The 25026-nt window shown below is 40.7% G+C and overlaps 1 protein-coding gene across 1 annotated transcript in view; it reads right to left on the bottom strand.

Moving 5' to 3' along the window:
* Nucleotides 1-25026, bottom strand: part of COG2 (component of oligomeric golgi complex 2) — a 128465-nt gene that overhangs the window by 83023 nt on the left and 20416 nt on the right. Inside the window, exons 7-8 of the mRNA XM_075862463.1 lie at nt 23956-24135; nt 5628-5752 (exon numbers count right to left, since the gene is read on the bottom strand). Coding sequence (XP_075718578.1) covers nt 5628-5752; nt 23956-24135 — 305 coding nt within the window. The remainder of the gene's footprint in view (nt 1-5627; nt 5753-23955; nt 24136-25026) is intronic.

Here is a 25026-nt window from a genome sequence, read left to right as displayed (position 1 = left end):
AGTGCCGTTATATTTCGCACCCGATATTTAAATAACCCCCTGAACAGTCAACGGGGCGTGTACTGTCAAGGGGGCGTGTTACTATGGCTGTGACACTGCCCAATCAGATATGGAAAGTGTTACAGCAAAAACGAGGAGAGAGAGTGTGCGCGCGCACGCTCTCTCACTTTTCAGCTTTGAAAATCAGTCTTTTGCCGAACTGGCAAGGGGGCGTGTCACTGCTACGGACAGTGTTAAAAGAGCTGGGGAGCGCTTACACTATCCGTAGCAAAGACACGCCCCCTTGCCAGTTCGACAGAAGACTGATCTTCAAAGCTGAAGAGAGAGAGAGCGTGAATGCGGGCGCGCACACTCTCTCTATCCTCGCTTTTGATGTAACACTGTCCATATCTGATTGGACAGTGTCACAGCCATAGTAACTCGCCCCCTTGACAGTACACTCTCCCCTTGACTGTTCAGGGGGTTATTTAAATATTGGGCGCCAAATAAAACGGCACCGATATCTAAAGAACGGAGAGAGGTAGAAAAAAATGTAAAGTGCCCCAGAGTTTGTGCAGCCCTCCCCAATACATGCTGCACATGTATGGGGAGGTGAAAGGTTCTCTTTAAGTAAAATTTCTAATATAATGTCTGTTTACCTGTGGCAGCGTTACTCTGTTCTGATCTGCGTTCACATGACCGCACCGAGAGTACATTTTTAATTTACTGTGTCGTTCCGTGTCTTTGCTCAGCCAGTACTTCCGGCTGAGAAAGGCGCGGCGCGCCATCAACTACTGTACTTTTGCAGGCAGTGGGCCGGATGGATATTTCATGAGCTCTTCAGAGCTCCGCCTCCTCTGATCCAGCCGCCTGTAAACATAGTTGATGACGCGCCGTGTCTCTACACAGCAGGAAGTACTGGCTGAGCAGAGACACGGCACCTCGTCTCTGCTTGTACACGCCCCCTCCTATCTTGGAGTTCCTGCACTGCCTGCCCGTTTCCTCATCTCCCACGCCACACCCCCCACGCGGGCCGCCCCCTCCTGATGGTATATACAGTTATTACAGGGGTTATATAAATACAGGGATGATGGGGGTTATATATATAGGAAAGATGGGGCCATCATCCCTGAATATAACTCAATCGTCCATGTGCGTATCATCCCTGTATATTACCCTCATCATCCCCGTGTATTACCCTCATCATCCCCGTGTATTACCCTCATCATCCCCGTGTATTACCCTCATCATCCCCGTGTATTACCCTCATCATCCCCGTGTATTACCCTCATCATCCCCGTGTATTACCCCCATCATCCCCGTGTATTACCCCCATCATCCCCGTGTATTACCCCCATCATCCCCGTGTACTACCCCCATCATCCCCGTGTACTACCCCATCATCCCCGTGTACTACCCCATCATCCCCGTGTACTACCCCATCATCCCCGTGTATTACCCCATCATCCCCGTGTACTACCCCATCATCCCCGTGTATTACCCCATCATCATCCGTGTATTACCTCATCTTCCGTGTGGATGATGAGGTAATACATGGATGATGAGGGTTATATACAGGGGTGATGAGGTAATACACGGGTGATGAGGTAATACACGGGTGATGAGGTAATACACGGGTGATGAGGTAATACACGGGTGATGAGGTAATACACGGGTGATGAGGTAATACACGGGTGATGAGGTAATACACGGGTGATGAGGTAATACACGGGTGATGAGGTAATACACGGGTGATGAGGTAATACACGGGGATGATGGGGGTTATTATACAGAGATGAGGTAATACATAGGTATGATGGGGGTTATATACAGGGATGATGGGGGTTAGATACAGGGATGATGAGGTAATACACAGGGATGATGAGGGTAATACATAGGGATGGTGAGGTAATACATAGGGATGATGAGGGTTATATACAGGGATGATGAGGTAATACATAGGGATGATGAGGTAATACATAGGGATGATGAGGTAATACATAGGGATGATGGGGGTTATATACAGAGATGATGGGGGTTATATACAGGGATGATTGGGGTTATACACAGGGATGATGAGGTAATACACGGGTGATGAGGTAATACACGGGTGATGAGGTAATACACGGGGATGATGGGGGTTATTATACAGAGATGAGGTAATACATAGGTATGATGGGGGTTATATACAGGGATGATGGGGGATAGATACAGGGATGATGAGGTAATACACAGGGATGATGAGGGTAATACATAGGGATGGTGAGGTAATACATAGGGATGATGAGGGTTATATACAGGGATGAGGTAATACATAGGGATGATGAGGTAATACATAGGGATGATGGGGGTTATATACAGGGATGATGGGGGTTATATACAGGGATGATGGGGGTTATACACAGGGATGATGGGGGTTATACACAGGGATGATGGGGGTTATACACAGGGATGATGGGGGTTATACACAGGGATGATGGGGGTTATACACAGGGATGATGGGGGTTATACACAGGGATGATGGGGGTTATACACCGGGATGATGGGGGTTATACACCGGGATGATGGGGGTTATACACCGGGATGATGGGGGTTATACACCGGGATGATGGGGTTATACATCGGGATGATGGGGTTATACACCGGGATGATGGGGTTATACACCGGGATGATGGGGTTATACACCGGGATGATGGGGTTATACACCGGGATGATGGGGTTATACACCGGGATGATGGGGTTATACACAGGGATGATCAGGGTTATATACAGGGATGATCAAGGTTATATACAGGGATGATCAGGGTTATATACAGGGATGATCAGGGTTATATACAGGGATGATGGGGAGATATATACAGGGATGATGAGGAGTTATATGCAGGTATGATGGGGGTTATGTATAGGTTGTATACAGGTATGATGGAGTTATATAATCCCTGTGTATAACCCTCCATCATCCCTGTGTATTACATCATCATCCCTCTTTATAACGCCATCAGCCATGTGTATTACCCTCAACATCCCTGTGTATAACCCCACGTCATCCCTGTAAATAACCCCATCATCCCTGTATATACCCCCATCCCCCCGGTGTGATTATTACTGGGTGTGTGTGACAGTGCAGGGAGGTGGGTGCCTGTAATTAGAGCAGGAGATGACCTGTGAACATAGAGGGGCGTGGCAGTATGCAAATAGCTGAGATTCTGTGGAGGGAGGAAGGGGGATGTAAGCCGTCTCCTGAGATGCAGCAAGGGATCATGGGTATGGTGGGTTACAAGACAGGAAAAAGCCTGGACCAGAAGCAAGGGATGTAAACAAACAGAAAGAAAGAAAGAGCAGCTGTGCCGATTGAGATCAAACAGAAACTGGTTAAAAAGTATGTAGGGGGTTTTAGGGAAGGCAAACCATGACTGGAGGACACTTTTTAGAAAATATTTTTCCCTGGCCAACCACTAAGCTCCGCCCAGTTCAGCCTGGTTTGACTTCTAAATGATTGGAAATACTTTCTTTTCAGGTATTTTTGCATAAACCCTACCCCTTTGCGGTCTGGTTCGTGGGATTGACACAATTGGGACTATTGGCAAGTATGCTATAAGCAGAAGAGATACAAGGAAGGTAAACTTGGTCACAGCTTTCATCCCACTTTCTGCTACTTGCTCTGTGTGTATATAGTGAGAGACTCAGAATAAGGCTTGCTTCACATCTGTCTGTGAGATACGGACCATACGTCGGCCGTATATCCTGGACGGAACCAGTTCGGTGAGCCTGAATCCTAAAATCAGAGTTATCTATGATGCTAGATGTCCCTGCCTCCCCTCGGGAATATTGTCTCATACTGTAATCATGTTTCCAGTATGGGACAGTATTCCCGCAGGGAGTAAGTGACACATAGCATGGATGACTATGATGCTACAGGTCCGGCTCCCTTTGAGGTCTGGAAATATGGCCTAACCCTGAATAATAGTCAGGGAAGTCTAATTACATGGTCTGATTAAACAATATTTTATAAGAAATAAAATTCATACTCCTGGCAAGAGGTGAGCCACTCTCTTGTAATTTTCAGTTTGTTGATTCATTACCCATTAGGAGGCACTGGCAAATTTATTCACCAGATTTGAAATCCACTTTTGACAAGTTTATGAGAAAAATAGGTGAATAGATTTTCATATTGTATTCTATGGGCCAGCAGATCAACAAATGATTTGCTCACCCTAATACTGACCAGATATGTGCACAAACCTCCACTTTACAATTCAAACACTGTATAGAATCAGCTCCTCCCCCTCACAGTCGGTACCTCCCAGAGATGTCAGAAATCTCACAGTAAAGTAAAAATCCCACAAGAAATGAGCAAGTAGAATTCGGTCTCTAATGCTGAGGAAATGTCCTGTTCTGCTATTGATCTACAATACATATGTGAAGTTTTTCACAGAACTAATAGGTCCTTTTTAAGGCTCTCTACACACTTCTGCCTGGTATCCTTAGCTCGGTGACAGCCGGAATAGTAGAACATGTTGCATTATTCTGTTCAGTAAAAATAAAATAAAACCTGACAAGACACAAAGGCTAGGGCTACATGGCGACTTTGGTCTCGACACGAAGTTTGTAAGGTGACATCACACGTAATGCTCGTTAATGTGGTTGCGTTACGTCATGTGACCTCAAGCAGACTGCAAACCGCGAGTGCAACTGCAACTCATTTGTGATAGGTTAGAAATTAGTTTTTTCAGTGTCTTTCGAATGTTGAAAATTCTAAATCACATGCGACTCTCAACCAAATAGCATCTTAGGATAGTTGTGCGTCTTGGATGCGACAGATGTCCAGCAAATAACGTCAGCGTCTAGTCCTAGCCTGAAAGTAAAGACCTACTATCAGTCAGGATTTGTTACTTCCCCTTACAAAACTGATCACAATAGTTCCAACATGGCTCCTGTAAAAATGGAAACCATGATGCCAGAGAGAACAAAATCTAATTGCCACCAATTACTAAAAGTATAAGTTAAACTAAAGTAAATTGGGTCTTAAAAGAAACCTACAGAAAGTAATTTATTGTACATACCAAATTTGATAAATGTTTATTTTATATTTTACTAATACATTATAATACACTAATGTTTTTTTTTTTAAACACATCTACTACAAAGTCTACGGTTTCTAACAATAGCCAATAAAAAGCTAGTCTGGCTGACATATTCCGTAAGTCCCTCATAATCATCCATGCTCGGATTGGCCGAGCATGAATATTTACTGCCATAGGGAAAAGCCGACAAAGGTTCAGCCTTTCCCTAGGAGTCTGTCCCGAGGAAACCAATAAACCGGCCACATAGAAATTCAACATGCCTGATCCCCCAATGTTGCGCTGCCCCAATACACACAGAATTGCTGGTGTATCCTACCAAAATGAGTGGGTTCCACCAGCATTTATCTAATGCACATGACCAGCTAATGAAAATCAAGTAATCACACAGAACAGGCCTAGTTACATGACAGTAGGATAAACCAAGCTGCAGCAAGCTAAAGATTTCCCAGGAGAGTCATTTTGATGCTCTGACCAACCACAAAGTGCTGTAATATACATGACACCACAAAGCAAGATAATAAATAACTTTCAGCAATAGGTGATGCATCTACATTGTAAATGTACCTTGAAATAGCTCCTCCTGTCACCTCTCTCAGTAGTCGACAATGGTGGGGAACAAATTCCAGAAGCTTGATATACATTGCCTGGAGTCCATTGGAATGAGACTGTACATATTGCTCTACTATAACCTGCCGAAATAAAGAGATTTTAGTAATAAAATAAATGAATAAATAGTGCACTCTGATGAACGGATCTACAAGACCGTTCAAACAATTAACTGAAATACCAAGGGTTTTTTATTTTTATCTACTTTTTCTTGAGAGTAGAAGAGGAAATCAGTTTTTTTGTTTTTTAATATACAGTGGATATAAAAAAAAGTCTACACACCCCTATTAAAATGCCAGGTTTTTGTCATGTCCAAAAAATCAGTCCAAGATGAATCATTTCAGAACATTTTCCACCTTTGATGTCACCTATAATCTGTACAATTGTATTGAAAAACAAACTGAAATCTTTTAGGGTGGAAAAATAAAAAGAAAGAACAAAAATTGCCCACTCTTCCTTGCAAAAGCGCTCCAAATCTGCCAGATTGCGAGGCCATCTCCTGTGTACAGCCCTCTTCAGGTCTCCCCACAGATTTTCAATGGGATTCAGGTCTGGGCTCTGGCTAGGCCATTTCAAAACTTTGATCCTCTTCTGGTGAAGCCATTCTTTTCTTGATTTGGAGATATGCTTTGGGTCGTTGTCATGCTGAAAGGTGAAATTCCTGGTCATCTTCAGCTTTTTAGCAGAGGCCTTCAGGTTTTGTGCCAATATTGCCTGATATTTGGAACTGTTCATAATTCCCTCCACCTTGACTAAAGCCCCGGTTCCAGCTGCAGAAAAACAGCCCCATAGTATAATGCTGGCCCCACCATGCTTCACTGTGGGTATGATGTTCTTTTGGTGATATGCAGTGTTGGGTTTGTGCCAAACATACCTTTTGTAATTATGGCCAAAAAGTTCACTCTGCGTCTCATCAGACCAGAACACGTTTTCCCACATGCTTTTGGCAGACTTGATGTATGTCTTTGCAAAGCATAGCCGGGCTTGGATGTTTTTCTTTGTTAGAAAAGGCTTACGTCTTGCCATCCTATCTCACAGCCCAGACATATGAAGAATACGGGAGATTGTGGTCACATGCTCTACACAACCAGTGCCTGCCAGAAAGTCCTGCAGCTCCTTTAATGTTGCTGTAGGCCTCTTGGTAGCATCCTGGATCAATTTTCGTCTTGTCTTTTCATCAAGTTTTGAGGGATGTCCAGTTCTTGGTAATGTCACTATTGTGCCAAATGTAATTCACTTCTTCATGACTGTCTTTCAACAATCAGATCTCTTTAATGTGTTGTTAGCTCTTTACGGACCATGGCTTTTGCTGTCACATGCAACACAGAAAATGTCAGGAAAATCCTAATAGAACAGCTGAACTTTATATGGGGTTACTCAGAATCACTTTAAATAATGGCAGCTTTGTAATGACTACTATTTAATATGAGTTTAAATGTGATTGGCTAATTCTGAACACAACCACATCCCCAATTATAAGAGGGTGTTCACACTTATGCAATCACATTATTGTAGTTTTGTTATATTTATTTTTCCCCTCTAAATGATTTCAGTTTGTTTTTCAATGGAGTTGTACTGATTATGGGTCACATTAAAAGGTGGAAAATATTCTGAAATGATTCATCTTGTACTGATTTTTTGACATGACAAAAACCTGGCATTTTAGCAGTGGTGTGTAGACTTTTTATATCCACTGTACACGTATTATAAATTCTGTTCACATGCCTTTCTTATACTAATGCAATAGGCCTCTGTCTCTTCAGAGTAGAATGATGTAGCCCAGAGATTAGTCCTGTGTTATACCTTCATGAATAGGACTAAACATGGCATCATTCATGTGACACCCACTCCCCACAGACACATACATCATGTGACCCTTAACATTCAGTTACCAATAGTGTTACATGACATACATGTGTTGGGACCACATAGAGGACACATTCATGGGCTAAGTGAATATGGCTAAGTGAATAGGACCAATAGTGTAATAGTGATGAAGAACTACTTCACTGTCTGTGCGTGTATTTGTCATCTTGGTGTCTGAGTAATGTTCTCATTTTGTTAATAAAATTACATGTTACAAAAACAGACAGAGAAGAATATTAGAGCTGACAGACGTGATGATGAGATGTTGCTGTAGGTAGAAATACTTTATCACGTCTGCCCCTCAATAACCTATTATTTACCTGTCATCCACCTGGACAATGTTACCTGGATGCCAGGGGTCATTTGATATGTGGGTGGTAAGTCACTTGAGGGACAGCATCTTTAGTCCATTCAGTTATCCTATAGATGTATTCCTATGGATGCATTACTATGGGCTAATCTGTGGACTATGCCATATTTATTTTATTTATTATTATTTTTTTTAGAGAGGCAACTGCACTGATATAAGAAAGGTATGTGAACAGATTTTAAAATACATATATATTAGAAAACTGTATGAGTTTCTACATTATAAATAAGCTGAAAAAAACAAAATGGACAACCCCTTTAAAGGGATTTTCTGGGCACTTTAAATCGATGGCCTATCCTCAGGATATGATATTGGTGACCTATCCTGAGGACAGGCAGACAATATAAAATGCCCGGATAGCCCAAGGATTGCTGATGTAAATGTATCAAACGCTATAAAATATTTGCAAGTCAAGTACGCATGGAATGGATGTAAAATATTAGACATCTGTAAACCATTACAAAGCTAGTGAAAAATAGGTTTAGTTCAAGAAACCTAGAAAAGTGAGTTGTACTTTTATGGTTAAGAAAGCCATATTTCCTGTAAAAGCTCAACCTGACATGAACACAGAACACTTTTCTCTTGAAAAACTATTTCTTATGTGTACAGAGATTTTGCAAAAGTATTCACCCCCTTGTTTTTTCTGTTTTATTGAATTACAACCTGGAAATGGTTTTTAAACTTGATTTTAAGTAATGGACTTGACAAAATAGTCCAAATAAGTACACTTGAATGAAGAAAAAAAAACAAGAAAAAAAGGCCACAAACCTAAAACCTGAAAAGTTGTGAGTGAATATGTATTCACCCCGTGCTATGAAACTAAGGGTAAGAACACGTGGGGCGGAAGCTGCACACTGCCAAAACCACGCCCCCAATGCATCAGCAAATGGCCGCATGATTTCGCCGTTAACCCCTTAATGACCAGGCCATTTTGCACGTTAATGACCAAGGATTATTTTTAGTTTTTTCACGATCGCATTCCAAGTCGTAACTTTTTTTTTTTATTCCGTCGACATAGCCATATGAGGGCTTGTTTTTTGCTGGACGAGTTGTATTTTGTAATTGTACCATTTTTAGATGCTTATAATATATTGATTAACTTTTATTAACTTTATTTTAGGAGAGAATTGAAAATAAGCAGCTAGTCCAGCATTCATTTTCACGTTATAAATTTACGCCGTTTACTATGGAGCGTAAATAACATGTTAACTTTATTCTATGGGTCGGCACGATTACGGGGATACCAAATATGTAAAGGTTTTATGTTTTCCTACGTTTGCACAATAAAAAGCCTTTTAGAAAAAAGTTACTTGTTTTTGCATCGCCGCATTCCAAGAGACTTAATTTTTTTATTTTTCCGTCTATGTGGCCTTGATTTTTTTGTGGGCAAATATGTAGTTTTCATTAGTACTATTTTGGGGTACATAGGACTTATAGATTAACTTTTATTTAATTTTTTATGGGGGGAATGGGAGAAAAGAGAGAATTTTGCCATTGTTTTTTGCGTTTTTTTCGGACGCCATTCATCCGGCGGTTTAATTAATGTGTTCATTTTATTGGTCAAGTTGTTACGATCGCGGGGATACCATATATGTGCATGTGTTATTTGTTTTGACACTTTTACTACATAAAACCACTTATTGGGCAATTTTGACAATTGTAATTTTTTTCACAAACTTTATTTAACGGATTTACATTTTTTTTTTTTTAGTCCCACCAGGGGACTTCACTATGCGATCTGCTGATCGCATATATAATACTTTGGTATACTTAGTATACCAGAGCATTATTGCCTGTCAGTGTAAAACTGACAGGCAATCTATTATGCCATGCCTCTGGCACGGCATAATAGGCATACAGCCAGGGCAGGCCTGGGGGTCTTTGTTAGACACCCGGCTGCCAAGGCAACCCGTTGGCAGCCTGAGATCGCAATCGCGGGCCGCCGATGGGTGACAGAGGGAGCTCCCTCCCTCTGTCAATAGATTTAAATGCCGCGGTCGCTATTGACAGCGGCATTTAATGGGTTAAACGGCGGAGATTGAAGATTTCTTCAATCTTGGCAGTTGCAGCGGGAGCCCAGCTGTCAGTGACAGCCGGGCTCCCGCGGCCACAGCTTCTGTGCCCGTGTGATCTCCATCACGTACATGCACTTGGGAATGCGCGAACAGGCTGCATTCCCCGACGTGCATGTACGTGAAAATGCGGGAAGGGGTTAATTGTGTGCCCGTACACCGCATGGGTGCGTGGTTTCCATCACTTGCAGCTCCTGCCCCATATGGTCTTACCCTAAATAAGGTCTGGTCAAACCAATTAACTTCAGAAGTCACATATTTAGATGAACAAGGTCTCTCGCTGTACAATCAAAGTGTCACATGATGTCAGTATAAATACACCTGTTCTGAAAGGACCCCGAGTATGAAACATCACTAAGCAAACATGTAGACCAAGGAAGTCTGCAAACAGATCAGAGACAATGTTGTGAAGTATAAATCAGGATTGGCTTATAAAAAACAAATCTCAAACTTTGACATCCCAAGGAGCACCATTAAGTCCATTATAACAAAATGGAAAGAATATGGCACAACTACAATCCTGACGAGAGAAGGACGCCCACAAACACTCACAGAGTGGGAAAGGAGGGCATTAAATCAGAGATTCAACAAAGACATCAACGATAATACTGAAGGAGCTCCAAAGATGCACAGCGGAGATGGAAATATCTGTCCATAGGATCACTATAATACGTACACTCCACAGAGTGAGGCTTTATGGAAAAGTGGCCAGATAAAAAGCAACTGCCTAAAAAACAGCATGTGGCAGACCCCCAAACACATGGGAGAAGTTTCTCTGGTCGGATAAGACTAAAATGTAGCTTTTTGGCCATCGTGAAAAACGCAGTGTAGTGCAAACCACAACACTTTACACTACCCCAAGAACACCATTCCCACAGTAAAGTATTGTGGTGACAGCATCGTGCTGTGGAGAGGCTTTTCATCGTCAGGGACTGGAAAACTGGTCAGGATTGAAGGAAAGATGAATGGCAGTAAATACAGGGCAATTCTTGAGGAAAACCAGTTTCAGTCTGCCGGTTGTGAATAGAAGTGTATGACGCTGACAAATCAGCATCATACACTTCTTATCGTTCCCATCCAGCTTCTTTCACTGCAGAGACACAGCGTGACGTCACCCACAGGTCCTTCAACCTTGTCGTCGGACAGAGAAGATACATGGGCTCCAGCAGTCAGAGAGGGTAATATGCTCGTCTCTAGGGAGTTTACTATGCTTACCTGCACATGGTGATGCTGCTGTAGATTCAACTGTACCCTCTCGGACGCCTGGGGCCGATGTGTCTTCTCTCTTCCGACGCCAAGGTTGAAGGACCTGTGGGTGATGTCACGCTGTGTGTCTGCAGTGAAAGAAGCTGGGTGGGAACGATGAGAAGTGTATGACGCTGATTTGTCAGCGTCATACACTTCTATTCACAACGCCCAGTTGGTAAAAACACAATACATGCCCAGTTGGTAAAACGAGAAAACACGCCCAGTTGTCCATTGAAAAGCTAATTTGCATAAATATAAAATTGCTTAGAATTGCTTAGAACTTGGGCAAAAATGATCGTTAAAAAAAACAAAAAACTTTGCTGTTATCTACATTGCTGCGCCGATCACATTTAATAAGAGATAGGGATTTGATAATCTGGTGACAGAGCCTCTTTAACCCTTTCAGGACCAAGCTCATTTTGGCCTACAGGACCAGCCCCATTATTTCAAATCTGACGTGTCATTTTATGTGGTAATAACTCTGGAATGCTTTTGCCTATCCAAGCGATCGGAGATTGTTTTCTCGTGACATATTGTACTTTATGTTGGTGGAATAATTTAGTCAATAAATTGATTGTTTTTTTTGTGAAAAACACCAACATTTAATGAAAATTTGCAAAAATTATGATTTCTCTCACTTTAAATTTATCTGCTTGTAAAACAGATCGTAATACCACACAAAATAGTTATTATTTCACATATTCCATATGTCTACTTTATATTTGCATCGTTTTTTGATTATTTTATTTTCCTAGGAAGTTACAGGGCTTAGAACTTTAGCAGCAATTTCTCAAATTTTCAAGAAAACTTCTAAAGGCTATTTTTTCAAGGACCAGTTCAGTTGTGAAGTGGCTTTGAGGGCCTTATGTACTAAGTAGACCCCATAAATCACCCCAATTTAAAAACTTCACCCTCAAAGTATTCAGAACAGCATTCAGAAAGTTTCTTAAGCCTTTAGGCGTTTCACAGGAAATAAAGAAAAGTAGAGGGGAAATGTACAAATTATTTTTTTTTGCCAAAATTCATTTGTAATAAAAAAAAAAATCTGTAACACAGAAGGTTTTACCAGAGAAACGCAACTCAATATTTACTGCCCAGATTCTGCAATTTTTAGAAATCTCACACATGTGGCCCTAGTGCGCTAATGGGCTGAATCACCGGCCTCAGAAGCAAAGAAGCACCTAGATTTTGGGGCCTCCTTTTTTTAGAATATATTTTAGGCACCATGTCAGGTTTAAAGAGGTCTTCTGGTGCCGAAACCGTGGAAACTCCCCAAAAGTGACATGGTTTTCGAAACTACTCACCTCAAGGAATTTATCTAGGGGTATAGTTAGCATCTTGACCACACAGGTCTTTTGCTATATTTATTGGAGTTTGTCTGTGAAAATGAAAACCTACTTTTTTTTCTGAAAAAATATAATTTTTACAAGGAAGAATAAAGAATAAAAAGCACCCCAAAACTTGTAAAGCTATTTCTCCCAGTTACAGCAATACCCCATATGTGGTAATAAACTGCTGTTTGGACCCACGGCAGAGCTCAGAAGGGAAGGAGTGCCATTTGGAGCGCATATTTTGCTGGATTGGTTTTCAGTGCCATATAGCGTTTGCAACGCCCTGGAGGGAACAAAACAGTGGAACCCCCCCCCCCCCCCCCAAAAGTGACCAGATTTTGGAAACTATACCCCTCAAGGATTTTTCTAGGGGTCTAGTTAGCATTTTGACCCCACAGTTTTTTTGCTGAATTTAGTGGAATTAGACCGTGAAAATGAAAATCTACTTTTTTTCTGAAAAACCAGAAATTTTTACAAGGAATAAAGTAGAAAAAGCACCCCAACATTTGTAAAGCAATTTCTCCTGATTACAACAATACTCCATATGTGGTAATAAACTGCTGTTTGGACCCATGGCAGGACTCAGAAGGGAAGGAACAATATTCGGCTTTTGGAGCTCAAATTTAGCTAGAACAGTTTTTGGGTGTCATGTCGCATTTGCAAAGCCCTTGAGGTATCAAAACAGTGGAAAGACCCAAAACTGACCCCATTTGGGAAACTACACCCCTTAAAGATTCTATCTAGGGGTATAGTGAGCATTTAGACCCCACAGGTCTATTGCAGAATTTATTAGAATTAGGCCATGAAAATGAATATCAACATTTTTCCCACAAAAACGTTGCATTTTTAAATTTTCACAAAGGATAAAGGAGAAAAAGCACCCTAACATTTGCAAAGCAATTTCTCCCGAGTACAGCTATACCCCACATGTGGTCATAAATGCTTTTTCTTTAGAAATTAATTAACAATTTCAGGACTGATCCATTTTTTGCTTTTGCATTTTAGTTTTTCCCTCCCCGCTTTCCAAGAGCCATAACTTTTTCGTCAGTAGAGTGGTGTGAGGGCTTATTTTTTGCGGGAGGAGTTGTAGTTTCTAGTGACAACATTTAAAGTACCATTTAATGTACTCGGAAACTGAAAATATAGTTCTTTGCAGGCTGAAATTGGAAAAAGCTGCAATTCCTCCATGGTTTTTTGGGTTTCGTTTTTACGGCTTTCACCGTGCGGTAAAAACGACAACTTAATTTTTTTCTGAGACTTAATACAATTAAGGTGATACTTTTACAAAGTAAAAACTATTTGTTAAAATTTAGTTTCACCACATTCCGAGAGCCATAACTTTTTTTATTTTTTGGTCGATTGACTGGTGTGAGGGCTTATTTTTTGCGGGATAAGCGGTCGTTTTTATTTGTACCATTTTTTAGTACATACAACTGTTTGATCACTTTTTGTTAAAAATTTTTTTAAAAGCTAAGGTGACCAAAAAACAGCATTTTTGGAGTTCTAAATTATTTTTTACGGCGTTCACTGTGCGAGTTAAAGGGAACCTGTCACCAGCATTTCACCCATTGGACTTTACATATCACTGGCCGCTGCTATAAAAAGTTCATTGCCGTTATCCCCTCTTCTAAACTCCTCCTCCGACTGTAAATAACGGTCTGCAAAAATTTTGCGGCTTTTATCGTAATAATCCGCAGTCCCTTTGTGCGCAAACACCAGAAGAGGACATCAATGCACAAGCGCGGGATTTAGTGTGCTGGGGAAAGACTAGGAGCTGTCAATCAAAGTAAGGAGGCGGGGTAAATTTGGAAAGATTTGAGGAATGAAGATTTGACTCTATTGAAACGAATATGTGACTCTTTTAAAAATAAGATCTGACTCTTTTATGTTCATTAGCATACGGTGTGGGAACACTAAAAAACTGAATACTAAAGGTACAGAGCCGACTAAGAAGACAATTATAGGTTACATAGAAAGGATTTTTCACCCACTACCACCAGGTATTGCTGGTTTAATAGGTGAAATGCTGGTGACACCAAATTTTGTTTATTTTTTACATTACTGGGAGTTTTTTATTTTTTTCACTGATAACTTTAATGACTTTTTTTTTTTTACACATTTTATTAGTCCCCCTACACGTATTGCAGTATAATGTCATTTTAACAGGCTCCTGTAACAGCGCGATCACTTTTCCTGTCCGTTAGTCCCGGGTGTCAGCTGTAATACACAGCTGACACCTGCAGAATATTGAGCGAGTTTAGCGCATAAGCCTGTCCCATATATAACCCTCCGCACCACGACATGCTATTAAGTCGTGGTGCGTGAAGAGGTAAATGCGCAGCGGATGGTGAAAATTACAGTTTTCCACTGACATGCCACTTTAATGCACAATATCAATGGGAAGAAGGAAGGAGGCTGGCACTGCCAAAACCGCACAATCGGAATGGGAGTATAAAAGTATGGCTTACTTTCTATTTGGATGATTGCAGGTAAATTGCCACGGAGTTGCTCATCGAAAGGGTAGCACAATCGGCTGGATATATTTGTAGAAGAATGATCAAGGCACTCACCGAAGCTGGCAAACAATTTCTTTATTACAAAAAGATCTTGGTCAGGATGTGGAATTGCCACATCCACATCCTGCCACAAATTCCACATCCTGACCAAGATCTTTTTGTAATAAAGAAATTGTTTGCCAGCTTCGGTGAGTGCCTCGATCACTCTTCTACAAATATTAATGCACAATATTTTGTGCCTAGTTTGTGTAATTGAAGACAAATACCTCGTACAATGTTGCGCGGGTTCTCCCGCGTATAAAATGTCATATGTGGACGTAAGCTGGTGTTTGGGCATGCTGTGGGGCTCAGAAGGGAGCGCCATTCGGAGCGCAGATTTTGCTTGGTAATAGTTCTGTTTGCGGTTTTGCTGGTATCTCAGTTTATAATGTGTGGGCATATATGTAAGCTGTGCAGAGTATATCAGGGCATATTCAGAGGGTATAATAATGCGGTAAATAAATAATTCATAGATATTTGGCCGGTGTCGCACTGATAAATGGTGCCCAATCTTATCCACTTTTGGAACGCTTTGCACAATTTCTGTCTCTATATTCTGAGCGCCAGAACTTTTTTATTTTTTCTTCACCGGAGCTGTGTGAGGGCTTATTTGATACGTTACAATCTGTAGTTTTCATTGGTACCATTTTAGGGTACATGTGATTTTTTGATCACTTTTTATTCTATTTTTTGGCACGCAAAGTGACAAAAAACAAATTTCTGACAATGTTTTTTTCCTCTTTTTTTTTAGTGTTCACCGTGCGCTATAAATGACTATTTTACTTTATTCTGCGGGTCGATACGATTACGGCGATACCATATGTATATCTTTTTTTATGTGGTATTTGCGCAATAAAATCACTTTTCTATAAAATTATAATTTTTTTGTGTCACCATATTCTGAGAGCCATAACTTTTTCATTTTTCAGTCCAAAAAGCTGTGTAAGGGCTTGTGTTTTGTGGGACGGTTTGTAGTTTTTATTGGTACTATTTTGGGATACATGCGACTTTCTGATCACTTTTTATTCAATATTTTGTGAGCAGTGATGACCAAAAATTGAGTGATTCTGGCATTGTTTTTTTAATTCTTTTTTTGCGGTGTTCACCGTGCGGGAAAAATAATATTATAGTTTGGGTCGTTACGAGCGCGGTGATACCAAATATGTGTACTTTAACGGTTTCATTTTTTTCCTATAATAAAAGACTTATAGGAAAAAAAAAAGCATTTTTTGTTTTTGTAACTTGTTTTTACACTTTTATTACTTTTTTTTTAACTTTTTACTTTTCTTACTGGAAGACCTGCAGCACTGATAGCTGCTATAATACATTACACTACCTAAGTAGTGTAACGTGTTATAAACTCAGAGTCACACTGACAGGAAGCCTAGGAGGACCAGCCAGCCAGGTTGATATGCAACCGACGGCAGCACCCGCAATCGGTCCCCGGGAAAGTTTGTTATAGCAACAAACTTTGTAGTTTGTTGCTATAACAAACTTTCCCTGCGATCACATGATCGGGACCTGAACCAATCAGGTCCCGATCATGTCTCCGGGACCAGAGGCAGGGGTTAACAGTGCGATCCAGGTGTCAGTGCTACTCTGAAACACCCGGATCGCACTTTTAACACCCACCGCTGCAGAGCCCAGCAAGCGCCGACGTGAATTTACAGTGGGTGTTCGGCAAGCGGTTAATAGACATTTTTGGTTTTGTGGTAGCTATATTTATGTCTTATTCTTTTGATATAGGCTCGGTAAATATATAGGTTATAAATATTATAGCTCACACCCTGCACCAAAAGCGACGCCTAATGAATGCCCTCAGGTCTGCCTTCTTTCTGGCCTCTTGCAGGGCTTAACAGAAGCCTTGAAAAATTACAATATACTGCAATACATTAGTATTGCAGTGTATTGTACGAGCGATCTAACGGTCGCTGGTTCAAATCCCCTAGAGGGACTATTAAAAGGTGTAAAAAAAAAAAGTTTTATAAAGTATTCAGTAGTGAAAAAAATGTAATGACTAAAAAACCTCCCTTTTCCTATGTTTCCTTTAAAGTAATGTAGAAAACAATATATATATATATATATATATATATATATATATATATATATATATATATATATTTTTTTATATGGCTGCGTCCGTAAAAGTCTGAACTAGTACAATATAACATTATTTAACTCGCATGGTGAACGCCATGGCATTTTTATTAAAAAAAACAGAATTGCTGTTTTTGGTCACCTTAGAAGTTAAACATTTTTATTAATAAAAAGCGATCAAAAAAAATCACATGTACCCATAAAAACGACAGCTCGTCCCATGAAAAAATAAGCCCTCACACCGCTCAATCAATAAAAAATAAAGCTATGGCTCTCAAAAAAACATTTATTTTAGCAAATGTTTTTTTTCTTTGTAAAAGTAGTAAAATATAAATAAAACCTATATAAACTTGGTTTTACCGTAATCGTATTGAGCCGCAGAATAAAGTTAAGCTGATGTTTTTACCGCACGGTAAAAGCTGTAAAAACAAAACCCAAAAAACAATGGAGGAATCTCAGTTTATTTCCAATTCCACCAGACAAAGAATTTTTTTCAGCTTCCCAGTACATAATATAGCACTTTAAACGGTGCCAATAGAAACTACAACTCGTCCCACGAAATAAGCTCCCTCCCCCAACACCATTCTCTATTGATGGAAAAATAAAAAAAGTTATGGCTCTTGGAAGGCGGGGAGTTAAAAAACCGAAAAAGAAAAAAATGCCTTTGTCTGAAAGGGGTTAAAGTTCTCTACCTCTGTCTTCATTATTGTGTGTGTCACAGTAAAAAATATTTTGCACCTTCAAAGTGATAGGCATGTTGTGTATCTCAAATGGTACAAACCCCTGAATAATCCATTTTAATGCAAAGTTGTGATTGAACAAAACGGGAAAAAAAAAACAAGGGGGTAAATAGTCCTGCAATGCACTGGATATAGTTAAACTAGCAATAACACTGCTCTAGGCAGTGAGAAAAGCTACACAATGAAACCTCATCTGTAAAATAACAAAAAAAAAGATCATTAAGTACTAAATATAAGCTTTCATACTTATCCTCTGCTATTATGTTACTGAAGCATTCTATCCCTCAGGTATGACTGGTAATGGTGTCTGAACAGGCTGGGTGACAACCAGCTCACGCCATGGTGGTCACCCACATTAAGCAAGATGTAAAAATCAGATGGATACTGTGGATCTCGAGATTGCAAAGAAAAAGTGGATCTCGCTTTTTCTTTAAAGGGAACCCGTCACCAGCATTTCACTTATTGAACTTTACTTCTCCCTCACTGGCCGCTGCTATAAAAAGTTCATTGCCGTTATCCCCGCTCCTAAACTCCTCTTCCGACTGTAAATATCGGTCTGCAAACGTTTTGCGCCTTTTATCGTAATTATGCGGTGTCCCTTTGTGCGCACACACCAAAAGAGGATATCAATGCACAAGCGCAGGATTTTGTGTGCTGGGGGAAGGCGAGGAGCTGTCAATCAAAAGTAAGGAGGCGGGGTAAACTCGGAAAGACTTGAGGAATGACGATATGACTCTTTCCAAACGAAGATTTGACTCTTTTCAAATGAAGATTTGACTCTTTTCTGCTCATTAGCATACGGTGTGGGAACACTAAAAAGCTAAATACTAAAGCTACAGAGCCGACTAAGAAGATAATTATAGGTTATATAGAAATGATTTTTCACCCACTACCACCAGGTATAGTCGGTTTAATAGGTGAAATGCTGGTGACAGGTTCCCTTTAAGATCACATATCCACTGAAACCAATATAAGTTTCAAGCAGAGATACTGGGAATGGAGTACTGCTTGATATTGCAATCTTAGGCTATGTTCACATCAGCGTCGGGTTCCGTTTATCGGTTCAGTCAGGGGAAGCAATGAATAGAAAGCCAAACGGAAACTAGAGCTTCCGTTTGCATTACCTTTGATGTCAATGATAATGCTTCCTTTGCAATTGGTTTCCGTTTTTTTTTTCAACAAAAACAATAGCGGAATCGACTACGCTCTTGTTTCCGCGAGAGAAAAAAAAACGGAAAACTTGCGTAACGGAGACAAACTGCAACGGAAACAGTACCATTGAAATCAACGGTAATGCAAACGGAAATATGGTTTCCGTTTGGCTTTCAGTTCATTGGTTCCTCCGATAGAAGGTCTAACAGAACCCATGAACGGAAGGCCGACGCTGACAGGCCCTTAGCTCATTTGTTGCTGTGCCTTTCACACAACTTTCTAATGTAAATAGATAATCTTTGTGCTAAATCTTATCTATTTATTGGTGATACACTATAGAGTTTTGCTTTTTTTTTTTATTGGCATATACTTAGAAATCAGATGCTTAGGCCTTGTTCACATTAACATCCTGTGAATTAATCTTAATCTAAAATTGTTACCAAAACTAAATGCCATATACTGATATACAGGTGTAAGCCGCAGATATCTCCACAACGGCATACATAGAAATGCTTGCTACTATACATGTACTTCTCTGCTATTGTTGTGCAGAGGTTTTTAGACATATAGCTGTATAGCAGATGCATGTATACTGTGTGAAGGTACCTTTACATGTTATCATTTATTCAAACAACATACTAACATAGAAATCAGTTACAAACAGAAGATAGCAGTTAACACTATAAAACATACTAGGACCGGTTTTATACAATCGATAATCAGTAGCACAATTCAGGAGACGACCACGTTATACTTCTATTAATAATTTCCATGTACTTATATAGTTTATTGCATTTGCACTGTGAGATATTTGTTACGAACTATTGAAATCGTTCAACTTGTAAAGATAATTTGAAAGTATAGACAAAGACGATTAGAACAATATATAAACAGACCAGCAGGTGGCACTGTTCTACTAGATATGAACAATTATAGCTTTGCATAAATTGTAATATAGAAAGCAATATAGTTACTTAAAAATAAGCTTAAAAATAAATAAATAAATTAATATGACTTACAAGTATATGAACAGCTTGTGCTGCCAGCCCTCTCCCTCTGCTCTCAGAACAGAGGGGAGGGGCTGGCAGCGTTCAGTGAGGAGAGCCCGGAGCACTTGAAAATCAAGGGGCCCCCATCGGAGCACTTGTGATCGGTGCACCATGGGTATTAAACAACGATCTCGGTCATGCAACTTGCATGACTGACATAACAGGTATAGTTGCATCTTATTCCAGCAGCATTCTAAGACAATTACACAAAGATCACGAATACCATAAAAAAAAAAGTTAAACTGTTTAATCAGTACGACCAAATTTTTAAAAAAAAAGTGGTTATTGAACAAAAATAATATTTGCAGTATTAAGGGCTTAACTTCCATGGAAATCCAAATAAATCAAGTTAGGGTATGTTTATACGTAGCGGAAATACTCCAGATTTTCCGTCCGGATTTTGGGGTGGAAAATCTGCAGGGTATTACAATAGGAGCTCAGCAAAAGAGATTTTGACAAATGTCATCCACACGCTGCAGAAAATTTCCACTTGGAACTTAACCTGCGCTGGAGATTTTAGTATCCGCAGCATGTCAATTAGACAGGTGGAATCCACAAAAATTCTGCAGCAAAATCGTCATGTGTAACGGATTTACACGTGGACTTACCCTAATAGTTCTTACTCGTTAAGTTCACCGGATATTATTCGTGTTTCCATAGGGCCTCCTTCACTATTTTTTAGTGGTTTTAAACGCTTGAATTTCAAGCGTCTTCATGCCGTTTCTTACAAACTTTTGGTGATTTTTTTTCATTTTGTAACATTTTGAACATCTTTTCTGCTCTAAATACACCAGAAGAAATGCTATATGTATCACAATGTAAAGTTTTTAAGAGTAAAAAGGGTATTTAACCCCTTCAAGACTGCCATACGGCTATATATGTTCTAACTGCCGATGCGTCGGCAGCTAGGAACGGGTTTAATGAGTGCAGTGCTGTCTAAGTGTGAGCAGCACTGCACTCATGTGTGCAGGGGCTTTGAGAGCCCCGGAATACAACCCCCCCCCCAACTGTAGATAGTGTCACCCACAATCCCCGCAAAATCCTCTGTAGATGGCGCCACCTAAGCTCCCTCCAGCATCGGAATCCCCGGCCAGCGCTCTGGCCGAGGATTCCCCTCCTAGAGGGAGCCCACGCCGTCTTTCCATACCCGCTGTAGATAGTGCCACCACCCAGCAGATAGCATCGCACCCCCCACTGTAGATAGCATCGCACCCCCCACTGTAGATAGCATCGCACCCCCCCACTGTAGATGGCGCCATCTGAACGGAGTCTAGGAGCGGAATCCCCAGTGTAAGATCGCACTGGCCGGGGATTCCGCTCCTAGACAGAGCCACTAACGTCACTGTCCATTTGCACTGTCAGGGGCTCTGTCTAGAAGGGGAATCCCTCGCCAGTGCGATCTGACACCGGGGATTTCGCTTCTAGAGTCAGTTCAGGTGGCGTTCTTTACAGTGGGGGTGCGATGTTATCTACAGCGGAGGGTTGCTATCTAGAATCGCACCCCCACCGTAAATAGCGCCACCTGGACTGACTCTAGGAGCCGAATCCCGTGTCAGATCGCACTCGCTTCTAGACAGAGCCCCTGACGTCACTGCCCATTTGCACAGTGAACAGTGACGGTAGTGGCTCTCTCTAGGAGCGGAATCCCCGGTGTCAGATCGCTCTGTGTTTGGGATTCCGCTACTGGAGAAGCCCTTGGTGTCACTATCCATATATGGACAGTGAGGTCAGGGGCTACTCCTGGAGCGGAATCCCCACTCTGGCAGGGGATTCCACTTTTAGAGTTAACCCCTGACGTCACTGACCATATATGGACAGAGAAATCAGGGGCTTCCTGTAGTAGCGGAATCATTGGCCAGAGGGATTCCGCAGCTACAGTGGTGCGATCTACAGGAATTTTACTGGGGGGGGGTTGGCTCTATCTGCGGTGGGGATATTGCTAAATACAGGGGGGATGTTGCTATCTACAGGGGGGACTTGGCGCTATTTACAAGAGGGTGCTATATAGAGGGGGTGTGGCACTATCTACACGGGTACTGTGGTATTATATTGGCACTATCTACAGGGGACACTCTGGCGCTATCTACATGGGCACTGTGTGTGGCACTAAGTGGGCATTATCTACAGTGAGAACTGTGACACTAGGTGGGCACTGTGGGCACTATTTGCAGTGGGCAATATCTATGTGGCACTATCTACAGTGGTATTGCATCACTATCTACACGGGCACTGTGGTATTTTCAGAGGGTTGGGACAAAAAGCCCTGACAAATAAAATTCATCCATTTTTTTAACATCCATGAAAAACGGATGGCAAATGCTGGTTAAAAAACGGTCAGACGGCAGGCAAATGGATTAAAATTTTGAGATACATTGATGCAAAATAGCCATGAACAGCTGACAGTTGATTCGCTGACGGATTTTTTTCACGGTTGTGTGTATATAGCCCTCTTCACTCTCCCCTCACAGCGATCCAGGGTGACGGAGAGCGAAGAGGACTAATTGTTACAGAGCTCTACAGTATATATATATATATATATATATATATATATATATATATATATATATATATATATATATATATATATATATATACACACATACATACATACATATATATATATATGACATTTCTTTAATCTTTAGTGATCTGTCAGCTCATAATAAAAATTTAAAACACTGAATTAATTAAACTAATCTAGAAAATGAAAGCCTGATAAGTCTGGTAAAAAAAACAAAGTAAAAATAGCTGTGATATTCAAAGCGGTTCCAAAGATGATATCATTCAAAGAAGTGCATATAAGAAATGGAAAATTTGACCTGGACACAGGGGCATCAATGACCTTTGGTCATGAAAGGGTTAAAGAGGACCTGTCTCTAGGTCATATAAGTTGAACTGGTTTAGTGACCTGAATAGCGTTGTCTCCCTGATTCCAGCACGGTTTTTCTTTTTTTCCTAGACCCCCCCCCCCCCCCTCCCTGTACCAGAGATATGGACCACTGTTGTATTGGCTCCCTATACGCTAATTTGCTGCAGTTCGCCAATGGGGTGGAGCTAGTATCCCTGCCTCTGATGCTGACCAATCAGAGCGAGGCAGCTTGAGGGTAGTTCACGCCCTGTTGGGCTAACTACAGCAAATTAGCATATAGGGCGTTAACACAATAGTAGGCCGTACATCTGGAACGGTGGGGTCCAGGAAAAAAAATAAATGAAAATCAGCAATGAAATCAGAAAGTCTCTAATACAATAAACAAAAATATTTGCCCTTTTAGGTGGCAGGTAAGTTTTATGACAAGTCACAATTTGCCTATAAAGGCAACGAACACTATTTTCCACACTACTAACAGAAGCTATTGAATTGTTCTATTCACATAATTCCTAATAATGAAAATAACCTTTATTAAAGGCTTGTAGGCTATATTCTAAAAACAGCCCATGATCCCAGACACGTTAACACATATAGATGTAATGGTCAGTCTCTGCTAACAGCAGTAGAATTAATATGCTGTCTATGCTAGAGGGAAGCGTCTGCAGACCACTATCGCAGAGCTGATGGTATGTCAAAAACATTCAACAACCCCCTCCATCCCCAAATTAGGAAGTCAGCGCTATTCAGGTCAGTAAACTAGTTCAAATTATATGAGCTAGTAACAGGTCCTCTTTAACACCCAAGGCATCCAAATGACCAGAGATACGAGTAAAAGTGATCCGATCCTAAACTAGCAATAGCCTAGGCTATTGGGATTTCCAAACAGACTTTTCCAGCTCAGTGTTTGTGATACAATGAAGGTCCAAGAAAAACATACCTCATCAATATATGGTTTCACTAGCACCTGGCCAACAAGTGCTTCTGCATCCTTTGTTTTGTCAATCGTTGCATATGTTCTCAAGCAGTGACGAATTATATCCACATTTGATGTCTGAAGGCCCTCTAAAAGAAGGCCTTCCAGTGAGTGCTGTAACGTGGCCGTGATGCCAACAATGCGCTTTAAGACAGGAAGGGAAACAAAATAATGATACATATAAGGCAAAGAACAGCAAATTACAAAGAACTCAGGAGATTAAAACATACTAATTTCTAATAAAGAGTCATTCTCTTTATACGCTTATAGGTGAGCACACCAATATAGTATTTAAAGATAATCTGTCACTAGTTTATTAATGCCATATTGCCTAACTAATCTAATAGGAGTTGTGATGCTGATAACTACAGTGTAATTTTTTTCCCCAAAATGTTTATTATTTGCAAAGTTATGAGCAATTTTCTAAATATGCTAATTTGGTTATACTTGCCAAATGGGAGGTGACTCTTTCTTTTTACTATGGGTGGTGTACTGTTTTCTGTATGACGCTGTCCATTCAGCATACAGCTTCTCCACCTTCCCTGGCCATCAACACACTGATTATATAGTACACATTCCCAACTATGTTTTCAACAGTTGATACCTCCGGTTGTTTCACAGCTAGATCCTGGTGTCACGTGAAAGATTAGAATCTCCTCTTTCATATGCCACCAGAACCACAGCCCAAGATATAGCAGTTTTAAAGGGAATGTGTCGCTAGAATATTTTTTTTTTTCAGTTAAACAGTTAGTATATAAGTGATAACACATTGTTTTAATTTTTTCACAAGTCAGGAAATATTATAAATTAGATTCTAATTTATAACATTTCCATGTGCTGGTCACTAGAGGGAGCAATTCCCAAAATTGCAGCATTGGCAATGTGGTAAAGCAACCTCATTGCTTTATGCTGCAAATTTGGGGTAGACACACTCGCTCTAGTGTCCTCACACAATACCCCCTCCCTTATCCTGGCTAGTGCCAGGAGAAGGAGGGGGATGAATCTTCAAACCTCCTACACTGTGTGCCGCCATTT

This window comes from Rhinoderma darwinii, chromosome 4 (assembly GCF_050947455.1).
Source record: "Rhinoderma darwinii isolate aRhiDar2 chromosome 4, aRhiDar2.hap1, whole genome shotgun sequence".
NCBI classification, from domain to species: Eukaryota; Metazoa; Chordata; class Amphibia; order Anura; family Rhinodermatidae; genus Rhinoderma; species Rhinoderma darwinii.
This window is presented reverse-complemented; position numbering and strand designations above follow the sequence as displayed.